Source organism: Doryrhamphus excisus, linkage group LG15 (genome assembly GCF_037039965.1).
Source record: "Doryrhamphus excisus strain RoL-2023G ecotype Guam linkage group LG15, RoL_Dexc_Guam_v1.1, whole genome shotgun sequence".
Classification (NCBI taxonomy): domain Eukaryota; kingdom Metazoa; phylum Chordata; class Actinopteri; order Syngnathiformes; family Syngnathidae; genus Doryrhamphus; species Doryrhamphus excisus.
This window is the reverse complement of record NC_136371.1, coordinates 4182848-4195999: the sequence shown is the minus strand read 5'-3', so window position 1 is coordinate 4195999 and position 13152 is coordinate 4182848. Positions and strand designations below refer to the sequence as shown.

General features: G+C 41.9%; 1 protein-coding gene across 1 annotated transcript; it reads right to left on the bottom strand.

Moving 5' to 3' along the window:
* Nucleotides 1-18: 18 nt before the first annotated feature.
* Nucleotides 19-12701, bottom strand: bltp3a (bridge-like lipid transfer protein family member 3A). Its single transcript, XM_058050766.2, has 21 exons — nt 12473-12701; nt 10491-10653; nt 10104-10142; nt 9885-9976; nt 9625-9814; nt 9387-9527; nt 9024-9194; nt 8292-8472; nt 8128-8214; nt 7731-7901; nt 7302-7429; nt 5576-5717; nt 4868-5061; nt 3573-4798; nt 3267-3451; nt 3047-3186; nt 2814-2964; nt 2412-2668; nt 2116-2224; nt 1957-2012; nt 19-1796 (listed from the first exon to the last, which is right to left on the bottom strand). Exons 1-21 carry the CDS (start codon nt 12514-12516, stop codon nt 1680-1682), a joined length of 3984 nt encoding a protein of 1327 aa, XP_057906749.2. The 5' UTR covers nt 12517-12701; the 3' UTR covers nt 19-1679.
* Nucleotides 12702-13152: the final 451 nt, after the last annotated feature.

The following is a 13152-nucleotide window of genomic DNA, read 5'->3' as shown; positions in this document are numbered from 1 at the left end:
TCACAAGGAGACACCTGCCATCTTTGAAGTAGTTTATGTAAAAATGCAAACTCCAGTGTATTTTTAGCCACACAAATAATAACATGACACATTATTCATGCATTAGACACACTGACCCGCTGTGGAGTGCAAAGGATGGTGAGTTGATCAAGTAATGAGTTTGCTTGCAGATCACTGACTGCAGCTGCAAACCAAGAAGAAGTCGCACTTCCAAATTTGAGGATGTGCTGAGATAGTCACAGAAAGTAACATCCACATCTAAACATCTAAAGCACAGACATCACATCTATGTCCTAACTAATCTTTGACATGTTCTTGGTTGAAAACGACCACATTTTTTTTTATATTGCTTAAAATGCAACATTCCACTTTCCCGTATTCACTGCTAGAAAGGCAACCAAAGAAAATGTGGCACGCCTTGAAATGAGTGCACTGGCGAGTTACAGCCACAAGAGGTCTCCCGCGTGCGCTGACATAACTAAGACTTTAAATAGTGAAACCACATAATACGATGACAGCACATTTTAAATAAAACATTCTTGTATTGTATTACACGCTGTGCAGTGTTAATGCACCGTTCACTCAATCATTTTGCATAAAAAGCAACGTTGCAGCTGGTCTGCCAATACATAAAAAGTTCACATTAGAAGTAGAACATTGAGAAGTGTGCCTTATGTGACACAGTGCATGACCATGCATAACTAATGCCACTAAACTGTCTTTGAATGATATGGCTCCAAAATAACGTGCAGCAATAGTGAACCATAACTTGTTGATAATTATTTAAACACACACACACGTAAACAAACAGGCATGGTGTCACCCTCCATTTGTGGGAGGTACCTTCTTGTAAGCTACAAATGAGCCATTAACAAGGCCCCGGATTATAACGGTATTATATTTCACAACATGTTTTAGCGCATCAAAAAAATCCGGTTTCCTCTTCATTTCGTAACTTATTTTCAACTAGGCTACATTTAATGCATATGTAAATATGGATCTACTTCACAGTTGTACTCTACAATATTAAGTCATACTGGTAATTTGTGTGGGAGCAGCGGCTGGCTGGTGGCTGTGTGGGAGTGCCTGCGGGGGTTTGACATGTGATCCACAGCAAACTATCAATGGGAAAGAATTTAAAGCACGACGTTGTCTAACCTAGCATGCTGCGTGACAAATATTAAAGACACACAGTGAGTCAACACTAACTTGAATGGGAAAACACCCGAGTTAATGAGGGATGTCTCCACTGCCTGATAGGAGTATTGCTACTGCTACTGTATTTGTACACTTAGAGCTGGTTTATTCCAAAAATAGCCTAATTCTTTTTATTATTTTGCCTCTATGCACTACCACAGTGGATCTGAAATTAAACATAATTGAAGGTACAGACTATTTCAAAAAATAGTGTAATTCATCCATTTGGAAATACTGTATAGCAAATGTAAATTATGTTTATATGGCCTCAGGTGCATTTGGAGAAATTGTCTCAATGTCTATACTATATTATAATCATATACAGTGCCATCAATTTACTAAACAATTGTTATCTTACCGTTTTCCCCTTGAGCAAGCACCTTAGTAGCAACTTGTATTCCAATCAACATCATCTTGTAATCATCGTGGTCTGAAGGAGTAATGCTGGTTTCTGACTATTCTTCAGCAGGAGAAAGTATGCTTCAGAGTGAAAACTTGGGGTCATACTTCTTGATCTCCAGAAGGAGGCGATCTCTGTCACTGAGGGCCTGAGTGAGGGCGACCTCGGCATCAGAAAGCTTGGACTCCAGGGTTTGCCTCTGTAATGGCGGGATTATTAGATCAGTTAGTGGCGTCATGGCGCTTTACAGTAAACTGTAATTGTGATGTATTTGTCACAATGAATTTCAGTCTTTACTCCATCTCCATATTGGTGCATCCAAATCACGTATGAATGGTTGTGATACAAACGTTACTTGCCTCATTCGGCTTTTGAACAGAGCAGCAGGACATCTTTGGTTTGTCCAGGTCTTCGGCTGAAATCCATGATAAAAATAATTTTATTGCCAATAAACACACATACACACCATCATCATGCCATGTATATTATCTAAAATTCAGAAAAAAAAGTGTGAATACCTTTGAGCCTCATGATGCCATCATCACTGCGCTCGAGAAGTAGTTGATCAATAATGAATGTGGCTGAAGTTGGCTGAGGAGCTGTTGGGTAAACTCTGGGGTTATCGTCCTATAAGATACAAAGGAGCATCACTTACACACTCGGTCAATGAGCTGTGGCCGAGCTTGAAGAGTCACAGAAGTTGCCTAGTGTGAATGCACCCACAATACATTTTCAGTCCTTAAATTGAGTCTGTGTTAAAAAAAAAACAACCCACAAATTAGAAATTAAATTAAAAGTGACTTCAGCAACCCACCTTTACAGTAACAGTTACATTGCTCAAATGCAACTTGATTGGCTGACCGTCAACGCTGAACTCATCCTCAAGAAAAGGCCCAATGTTTGCTACAGTGGAGGCTAACAGCTCAGCATGACAGTCTTGCACTCTCACATTCAGTGCGCCCAAACACTCAGTTGTGTCAGCGTGCTGGACTGCAGATGGGCCAGTTTCTGCCCGCATACACAATGCAGCAGAGCCCCTGCTACTCTGTCCGTTCTGCTTGTGGGTGGGAGCTGCAAAAAAAAAAAAAACAAAGAAGAAGTCGTGGGCCAGGTAGACACCTTTAATTATTAATCCACTTATATATGGTTAGAGTTGTGGAGTTTCTTTTGGGAAAAGAATTGTAATGTTTTATGTCTGCACCGGTTCTATAGTTACCTTGAATAACACCAGCCAGCAGATCAGAAACCCTGACATTGCCCATCTGTACAGAACTCAGATTCTGGGCTTGTACAGCAATAGCTTGGTCCTCTCCCTTTATTTCCAACGTGCAGGCAGTCCCACTCAGAATCAGTAGCAACACAGAGGACTGCAAGAACCATGTATGACATAAAAAAACTATCATTTTGCCTGATATACATTCTACAAGTAACTTCGTGGAGGAACCCCACCATATCTTGAGATACATCCTCTGTACTCAGTGACAGGGAGCTGCTGAGATCAGCTGAAGAGCCTCCTTCCGTGCCGGGAGCGGGGCTGCCTCGACTGCCTGCAGGGTTGATGCTGAAATGTGCAGAATCTCCACACGAGTCTGGAAACATCAAAGAAACACATTCAGAATGCACAACTATGTCATATAGAGAGACATTGCATTGGAAACATTCTTAGCACCTGACTCCATGACAACAACAAAATTGTCACTGACATCACTGCCCACAGAGAGATTTTCATCTGGCAGACTGCCATCCAAGATGGCGCTGTCAAATGAATTCTGTGACGGCGACTGCTTCATCATTTGGTGCCGTAAACTGGCTGCCAAAGAGGGGGTGGACTCTTCTGGACATTGGACCTGTTCCCTGCGAATGCACAAGAAACACACTCAGTTGTGAGGAGCCAACAAAAGCATGTGGTGCGCAGGATGGTATCCAGACGCCTGATTATGTTGTCACAAGCTCAGCAGGAGAGCGCGGCACTTACTTGGCTTGAGGACTGAACAATTTGCTCATCCCCGAGCCGCGACTCAACATGCTGAAGGCGTCTTTTGTTATTGAAAATGCCCCTTTGGTCAAGTCCAGTGAGGCACTGATAGCGTCTTTGGTCACATCTTTAGTGACGCTGATGGCGCTTGACAGTTCCCCCTCCAAGCTGAAGGTGGAGGGTTCTCGGGAGAGGGCGGGGGAGTTCCCGGGTGTTAGTTGAGGTGACTGGACAGGGGTTTCCAAAAAGGCGGTCAAAGCTTCACCTTCTGCTGCCTCCTCAACAGCCTCGCATGCTTCCTCTACTGCACCATCTTGTTCATCTTGATCAAATGTAGTGAGAGCTGTGCTGAGGGAGGACACACCATTTTCTAACCCGCTGTCCTGGGGGATCAATTCCGCCGTGTGATGACTAGGGGAGATGTCAGAGTCTGTTATGCTGGGGCTGTCCGTCTCCGGGGTGTGGGGGGCCTCTTCCTCGGGCTCTGTGACGGCTGGTGGCAACAGGAGACCCACTTCGACTGAGTCCACCAACAAGGCAAGACAAACTGTGGCCGGTTTTATCTTTTGGTCACAAGCTTGCTTAATGTCCCTTTGATCCCGACTTAATTCCACACCCAAACGTGCAAGTGCGTCCTTCATTCTCAGCAAAGCGACATACTGGTAGTGGTTAAGCCACATCTTCAACGGAGTGATGGTGTGAGCCATCAAGTGGACGGAAGCAAATAAAGCATCTTCTTTAGGTTGTCCTGAGGACGGACGATGTCCCGTGCCTGGAGTGGAGGGGGAACATGAACTACTGACCCAAGCTAAAGGCTGGCACATCCACACAGACATAGTAAAAGGTTCAATAAACGGTTGCGTTCTGCCTTTGGGGAGTTTACGAGCACCATCAAAACCTAAGAAGACACGGGATAGGCTCAAAGACCAGACATCTTGGGACCGTAGTTGCTTTGTACCGGCTGGCGGAAGTGTCGTCTCCTGCGAGTGTTGAACGAAATTGGGGGGTACTGCGCAGAAGGCACTGTGGTCTCTCGGATAAGAACAGGGTGGCGTGGGTTGAAAGAAAGAACAGCTTGCAAATGTGTCACAGGTAATGTTGAGGTCAATTTTGGAGCCATGAGGGCAGTAGCGGGTGTTGCCCACAGCCATTTGAGGTATGGTTACAGAGAGGGACTGTGGACGCTCTGGATGATCCAATATCGAAGAATCCAGGGGTATTATCACCTAAAGAAAGCAATATAAACCATTAAAACCCTCCCGAGATTGCATTTGAATCAAAATACACCAGTTCACCTTGAGCTGAGCTGCATCCAGACGGATGTCTACATGCTCGTCTGCTATGCTGCTGTCCTGTAAATGGTAGAACGCTTTGACCTGATCCAGAGTGTGTAGCAGCCCTCTTGAAAACAGATTTATCCACAACACACTCTCTGGGTCCACACACAGCTGGAGGCCGTTTACTTGGGCGTACAAGTTTGATGTTGGCACTGAAAATGAGAAACAAGGCAATAGTTATTAGCATTATAATTTTTGAAGTTTTAGTTTTTTTTGAAGCGGTGGTGGTGGGCTGCATGGGACCTCTGCAATTTTCTTTATTATGATTTATTTGGAATATCGTTCAATAAATTCACTTCTGTGAACTGCAGTACCTTCATCAACACACCAAGAACTACTGGCTGTGGAGGAGGTATTGATATATTCTAAAAACATCCATACAGCATAAGCCATTGGCCATACTGTCTTTCTCCTCATTAAGCTGCTTAGAACTGTAACAAAGTGAGTCGGTGTTGTGTATGGTCATCTACAGACCACCCAAAACACAACAAAATATTTATTCAGGACTTTTCTAACTTTATCTCTGCAATGTTGATAAAGTATAACAACATTTTCATTGTGGGTAATTTTAATGTTCATGTTCATGCAGCCCTTTAGCTTCCACGATCAATTACATGTACATTGAGTGAAACTGAGCAGTAAAAAAACAAACACTATGCAAGTTACCTGACAAACTGGGGTTGTTGGGAAAGTAGTATTCGGTAAACTGCAGATGAACTGCCGGTACGTTGTCTGGCAGATGTAGAGCTTTACGATTACATGACAACAAAGGCTTTGTTTTTCTGTTCTGACGGCCCTTTGTAGATACCTGAATGAAAAACGTAAATACATTAAAAACAATAGCAACCAGGTAAAAATGAAATTCACAGATAAATTATTATAGATGGCTATTAGTGTAAATATGGCAGCAAAAGTTTGTTATTTGTGTTTTGCCGTGTTTGGTTTCTTATGTGCTCCTTGTGTCATGGCTGTGTGCAGTGACTTGCAGCCGCCCAATTCCCTTATACTAACTTCTAACCCTTCTATGGCACCAAGTAAGATCATTTGATTTTTACACAGAAGTAGAATAATGTGATAACTGTTGCAGTGCCGTTTAATTCCATTTTGTTGAGCTGCATCTTGAGCACAAAGCCCGATTTTGTTGGGCCACTTTGGCAGTATAATCTCTATGACCGTACCATCCCCTCAAGGAAAGGATTCCATGTGTCTTCAACAGTCCCGATATTGCAAGACTAGACTGGTGGGAACCATAAAAACAGGAGGAAGCCTATCGAGCAGTCAGGAGTGCGACCAGCACCCAGGTCCAGCAGAGTTGATGAGATTGCTCTGGGTGCTTTGCCATGAGTAAATAGTGTTATGGAGACTATTATTTACAGCTCGATTTCAATAAAAAACACTCACACAAATTATATAATAGAGATAAGTAAAATATTAAAACAATATAGACATCATTCAAAAATGAAAAGACAGTTCTCCCTTGTTCAATTGGTGGTGACAATTGCTTTTTGACGTTCTGTTTTTTGTTTGTTTTGCTTTTTTACTGTGTCGGGATGAACATGCAAGTCTTTAATAGAGCCGCTTTGCTGAACAGGCAAGCCCAGCTTTACACTGAACACACCTCGCTAACCCACTAATCTCGCTTCGCAGTATACCCCATGATCGGTTATTTATGTTTTGGGTTTTTGTTGTGTTTTGTGTCGCATGTGCTCTCTGTGGTCTTGATGTGCACCTGTGTCTCTTCCTTCTTCTTCTTCTTGTCACAGGGTGGCTAATCAGTACAAGTATTTGGTTCCTTCAGGTTGTCTTAGTATGTCTTCATTTTGCCATCTGTAGCTGCTTGGCTCCTCGCAATTTTTGTGTACTTTGGACAGTAGCAGACTCTTGATTTTTTTTGTTGTTTATCATACTATTGCCGCCAATCCCTGCTTCCCCTCTTTTGGTCCACCTCGCTTTGCCACTGCACCCTCAACCGTGACACATCATTTCATAAAATGAAAGTGAAAAAAACAACTCCTGAGGGTCTCTATCTAAAGGGGAACTAAGAGTATCCTTAAAATAATCCTGAAACTAAGTATTTCACACTGAAACATGCAGGGAAATTCAAGACAAACTGCAAAATCAAATTATTAAAAAATGTTATTGTCTCAACCTCCTGCAAAGAAGTGAACTATTTGTGCCTGATTGCTCTGATTTTTGTCTGTAGGTGAACAAAGCAAAAAAGCTCAAATGTTAAGAATATTGAATGACCATCTAAAATACACAAATACTATTTATAGTTATAGTGTATGCAGCATTTATGTTCATGCTATGATATTAACCAGCCTGCGGCTGTGTGACACACTGCGGAGAAACATTAGAAGGTAAATCAAATCAAGGCATGATAAAAACTTGCCTGGTGAATGTCAACGTCATCCATCCGGACCACCACACAGCTCGACCGTAACCTCTTCAGTGATGAGTTCTGGCTTCTGGTCGTCTGCTCTTTTTCAGCGAGCCTCGTCTTTGGACTGGTTGTGCCATCTAAGGTGAGTGAAAACACTGCTTAGCTCTTTTGTGGTGAATCGCTTTGCACTGATACTTCACAGTATTGCTGCAATTCCAGTTGCTTATGATTTGGTATCCAATTGCAGATCTTCTTGTGACATACTGATCATGTTTGAGCCGTTGGAATAATATCGATTAATTTTTTTTGGCGCCATTTATGCCATTGTCGATGGATTGGATGTCGACATCCACCACTTTTGATTGCAGATATGTACTGCAGCTAAATACTGATGTGTACAGTACAGCGTCAAATCAAAAAAAGGGAAAATATCCATACCTTGAGCCTTTTTTGCAGGCGAGTCATTGTGAGCCTCAGGCACCTCGGTATGTGGCCCTGGAAAGTCGGAGGCCTCAGCTCTTCTCTGGTACTCCTGCAGCAGTTTCGCTGCCCACTGTGCCTGAGCCTCCATGGCTCCACTGTGCCGTTCCCAGTGGCGACATCCATCAGCTGTGGAGGAGTAATATCACGTGGCAGTTAAGATGTGGTCACTTAAAAAGATTGAGACAATTACACCAGTTACCAAACAGCAAAAAACACGGCAAGAACAAAATACTCTTCAGATTGACAGACAATATAACTTTCTGCAGTATCTGTCATAGAACAGTGGAGTCCCAAATAAATGAAATCTAGCAGTATACAGTATAACCTAGTGTAGTAAAATGAAAGAAATCACCAGGTCTGTGGACGGGATAGTAGTCAAAGCCCAACTTTCTGAAGGTCAGCTGCATGGCGCCCTGCAACACTGGAGGCTCTTCTACATCTGACATCAAATTGTAGTAGTTTTAAGAGATGATGCTTTCCAAGACGATGGTATTTGAATGTGTATGTCTTATTTACCTTCAGCCACCGCAGAACTGTCATTGCATACATGCAAATCCAAGCGAGAAATGAAGGTGTGGTAGGAAGATTCCTTCACGTCAAAGCGATCAAAGTATTGGCTCATGTTGTTGGGTGAGCCGGTAGGAGCGGGCGGGGGATCTGTCCAAAGGTTATGAAGGACAGGTGATGGGGGAGCAGTCTGTAAGGCAGAAGTAAAAAAAATTAATAATTAATATTGTATCATTTGGTGTGAAAGTGCTTACGTTATGGCCACACGGTGGACAAGTGGTTAGCATGTTGGCCACACAGTCAAGAAATCAAAAAGACCTGTGTTGGAATATTTTCTCCGGGTACTCCGGTCTCCTCCCACATTCCAAAAACATGTTACGGTATGAATGGTTGTTTGCCTATACTGTATGTACTGTATATACCTCTCCCCAAAGACAGCTGGGATAGGCTCCAGCATATCCGCGACCCAAGTGAGGATAAGCGGCATCGAAAAATCTGTTTCGGAGAACTACAACAAACTTGTGCAGTTCCAGTCTCATAGGCCTGGTGTTGTACATGCAAGTTCATTGCCAGAAAAACGAACAACAAAACAATAATACAGAATATTATTTGTCACAGTTTTGTAACTAGCCGCCATTTTTAATTAACAATAACAAATATCAAACCATAATATATGGCTGCAGACAAAAACACCCACTTCATCCATGATGTCCATCCATCCATAATGACAGTAGGCAGTACCTGCAGGGACTCTGCAGTAACGCTCTTCCTCTGCTGGGCCGACTTCTCCATGGCCTCACTGAGAGACTTGGAATAGCGGATGATGGCTTTGAGCTGGGAGTCTGTCAGCACCCACAACAAGTCATCCAGAATAAAAAGCAGCTTGGAGGCCAGCACGTTGCAGTCTTTTATCTGGAAGGAACAAAGAATGATTTGTGACCCATATGCAAAGATTACACAGAAAAAAATAGCTTTTGTCATTACATACAGATTACATTACTCTCACAAACACATGTGTCGTGCGTATATTTGTTTCTAACAGTATTAATGTAATTACATTTTCCCAGAACATAGTAGTAAAACAATGATGAACAAATGTCTTACTCTGCGTTTTAGAGCAATTCGAATGCGCCCCTGGTTGGTGATGAGCCGTAATGGAGTGCTACCTAAATCCTGATCGTCACTTTCGATGGCATCTGCCTCGATACGTAAAGTCTGCCAGTTTATTTCCTTGAATATCAACACCTGAAGCAGAAAACACAAAGTAGTGAGTATTTCCAATACTGTACAGAACATTAAAAAAAAAAAAAAAAAAAAAAGAACAATGTGTGATGCACTGTACCTCTCCTCTCTTTGGGTCAGTGATGCGGGTGTAGCGGAGGTCGCTGCGCTCCCATTTAGGGTTAAGGCTGTTGCCCTGCAGCTGCCACAACTCGAAGGAAGCGTGGAAGGCTCTGGACTGGACTTTGATGGTGATGGAGTTGATTCTAACAGACATTCCCTCCACCACTTTCTCCGCAAAGCCGTACTCGCTATCAATAGTGACGCAAGGTGCAAATCAATTATTATAGGATGTCTCGGTAAGATTCCTCACAAGCTTACCTCTGGCCTGCTGTGATGGCAATAGGAGAGGGGCCGTTGGGGGGACGTGGTTCCTCGCATGTCCTCATTTCTACCTCCACCTTGTCTAAAAACTGAACAAAACGGGAAACAATTGAGCGAGTATGCACAGAAATATTCAGTAAAGATAAGGAACACAAGCCAATGTGCAAATACTAGAAGCTAATAGCTTTTGAGGGAATGCCAACATTAAATTCTTACCAGACATATGGGACTTGTTTTCAACTTGGTCCATTGTATCTGAAAAAACAGGACTGCAAGGTCACTGCATGCTGTTAAAAACATTCAGAACAGCATTCTGCACTCTTTCTTATTCAGTGGGCACGAGGTGTCCCTTGCGTGACGCAAGAAAGCAAGCAAGCTAAATGTATTTTTGGAGCATATATCCTGCTCTGGCATTGACTTGAAATGTGTCATGGATGAGCAATAACCAAGTGTAATTAGAGTGTAACAGAGAAAGGGAAATTATACATAAAAATAAATGAAATATATATTTCAACACACACATATATACATTTTGTCCCGGTTGGCCACCATGCATGCACCTGTCCAACCGGTCTGGTAATTTTGTTTTCAAAAGTGACTCACCCTGATGGCGGCTTTGTTGCAATACACACGTGTGACGGCCAACCACGTAGGCAGGTCCAGCATGTTCTGCAGAACCTCTTCATCGAGCTCAAGGTTGGACAGTTGTCCCTCCCCCCTCAAGGTACTCAGGTTAATCTTGTCTGGGGACAGATTCTTGGTGAACCTAAAGGTGAGGAGCCCAGGCCAATGACATTATTTACCTTTTCCATCTGTTTCCAGAGAGGTACACAGTGAAGCAGCAAATTTGGTAAATATCTCAATAAGGTGAAGATATTAATCTGAAACCAGAAACTAGGGAGTGGTTTATAGCTACAACACTAATGCGTTGTGAATGTCCAATTTGTCCACACCACAGACGTTGTTACTTTGTGATGTTTTCTGTTAAACCTGCCAGACCAGCGGAACACAGAGCTTCCTGTTCTAACAGATCACTGAAGCATCAAACTTCATCTGGCAGAGACAATCTGTGCTAACGTTTGACTTGATGGGGTTTCTTCATTGAACTATAATCCACTAGTGTAATTATTAAGACCAGTATTAGTTCTAATACTATGGCAGCTAATTAAGATTAGCATGCTTTGAATAAGTACAGAAGTTCAAGAGCTTATTCGAGGCAAAAGAATGAAGCCATTGTAAAAACTGTTGGTTCAACAATTAAATAGTATGAAAACTGATTTTCAAGCCAATTTACACACTGGATCAGTTATCTAATAATCATATCCAGACCATTGTTACCACCTTGTAGACCATACTGATGTGATGATACGACTGGACACGGAACAGAAACACAGTCATTCCTCGCAATATTGCAGTTTGATTATCAATCCCTCGCCACATTGTGGTTTTTCCAGAAATGTGTTAATTTGTAAATGATCACTGTTTTGACTTTGGTTTATTATTAGTCAAAACATATTGAAATACAAGTGATATTGATGTAATATTCTGGTCACTAGATGGCAGTAATTGCAAGAATTACATTAACTTAACACTGCATGAAGTCTGCCATGGCGTGTCTGACAAGAGAGAGTGAAAAAAATTCCTCCGCCCATTCCGTGTGGAAGTGGTAAGTTTGTCGCTTCTTAAGTTTAGAATAAATAAATTTGAGGCCAACTAGTTAGCTTGTTAGCTGGCTGCGAGTACGTCACCGACACAGATGACGAAGAAGGAAGAGGGTGTTTGAAGATGCAGTAAGATTGACGGGGCTACAAAAAGCAGCAAGGCAACAAAAGAAAACAAAAACAGACAGAAAATGTGAGGTTGAATTTGTGGATGACATGACTATAATCACAATATTATTATTGTTATCATCAATTTTGAATTATAAAACGAATGCCACGGTTAATATTGGATGACTGCCACGAATTATAACAAAGAAAGACCCCCTGACAGTATAAATACAACCTACAGCTTTGAGGAGGATGCAGATGCACTGCAATACACACATTGTGCACACTGTGCATATAATACATGGAGTGAAGGACTGTGATTCTGCTAAAATGAATCAATATGCAAAAACATTGACCTTCAAGCTGGAGTTCAAGAAATTGCTTTAGTTCCAGTAGGAATGTGCAAATTCATGTTTACAAAGCAGGATTATGTGGGAGCTTCCTAATTTGCACTCTGATATTCCTACAACTCTACAGTCACATGTGTACTCAACATGAATGTCAAAATGTTGGATTCATTGGGCTTGGCAGGCAGACAATGCTAACATCATAAACGTGTCTTAAAGGGACACACAATTCCAACTTCAATATATAATTTAAAAAAAACACTCCAATATGCCCCTTGAATGTAATGTCCACATCTTGATATTCAGGTCGACAGAAGGTTAAAACGTTAAAAAAAACAAGTGTAACTTACGGGTCGAAAGAAGATCCAAGTTAGCTATAATAGTTGGTTGTGACTGTTGACGCCGTCAGCATCAAGCAGGGCTAACAGGCTAACATAAAGCCAGATACAGTATATACACAGACACTTACCTTGACAAATGTTTCAGAATTTGCTTTTTGATAATCCCTGCCATTGTCTACTGCGGTCGGCTTTGTTACTAGATGTACTAGGTTGGAGATACCGCTAAATTGAATATATGACTAGCTTTGAGCATCTCGTTCGCCATTGTGATGCTAGCTTATACCTCAAGCCACAGTACCCGACAGCATTGGGCAGCCTTTACCCCCTTTTCGCTCTCTCTCTCTCTTTCTCTCTCTTGCTCTCTCTGGCTCCCTCTCTCACTCGCTCTTCCACTCGCTTCACATCGCAGTGATGATACAATACCGCCATCTGGCGAACACTCTTGGTCATGACAGTGTTTCATCTTTCGCTGCCATTCAGAAGGCTTCGGTTAAAATAAATAAATAAAATAAATAAATAAATAAATAGATACATAAACAAATATATAACTAAATGTGCTGATTTCTATTTTTTAGATTTTATTCTTATTTTATTATTTTAATTGCTTCTTATTTTGTATATCATTAGTATTATATTTTGTATCAAAGGGGGTTATTCATTGATGTGTATGTTCAAAGATTACTTTTCAAAGATACTGCATTTATCGGAATGTTTTGTGCTGTTTAAGATAGCAAATATAATATAACATGCACTAAGCTGTACGTTTTTATTGCAGAGTACAAAAGTAATGTGGTGCCGAGCTTCATCG

What these genes read in the sequence shown, in the direction of transcription:
- bltp3a (XM_058050766.2), bottom strand. Translation starts at nt 12,516, where the DNA reads ATGGCAGGGATTATCAAAAAGCAAATTCTGAAACATTTGTCAAG. An exon ending in GCTGGCTGGTGTTATTCAAG is followed by an intron (nt 2,669 to 2,813) that starts GTAACTATAGAA and finishes TTTTTTTTGCAG; the next exon opens with CTCCCACCCACAAGCAGAAC. An exon ending in TGGCATCATGAGGCTCAAAG is followed by an intron (nt 2,013 to 2,115) that starts GTATTCACACTT and finishes CATGGATTTCAG; the next exon opens with CCGAAGACCTGGACAAACCA.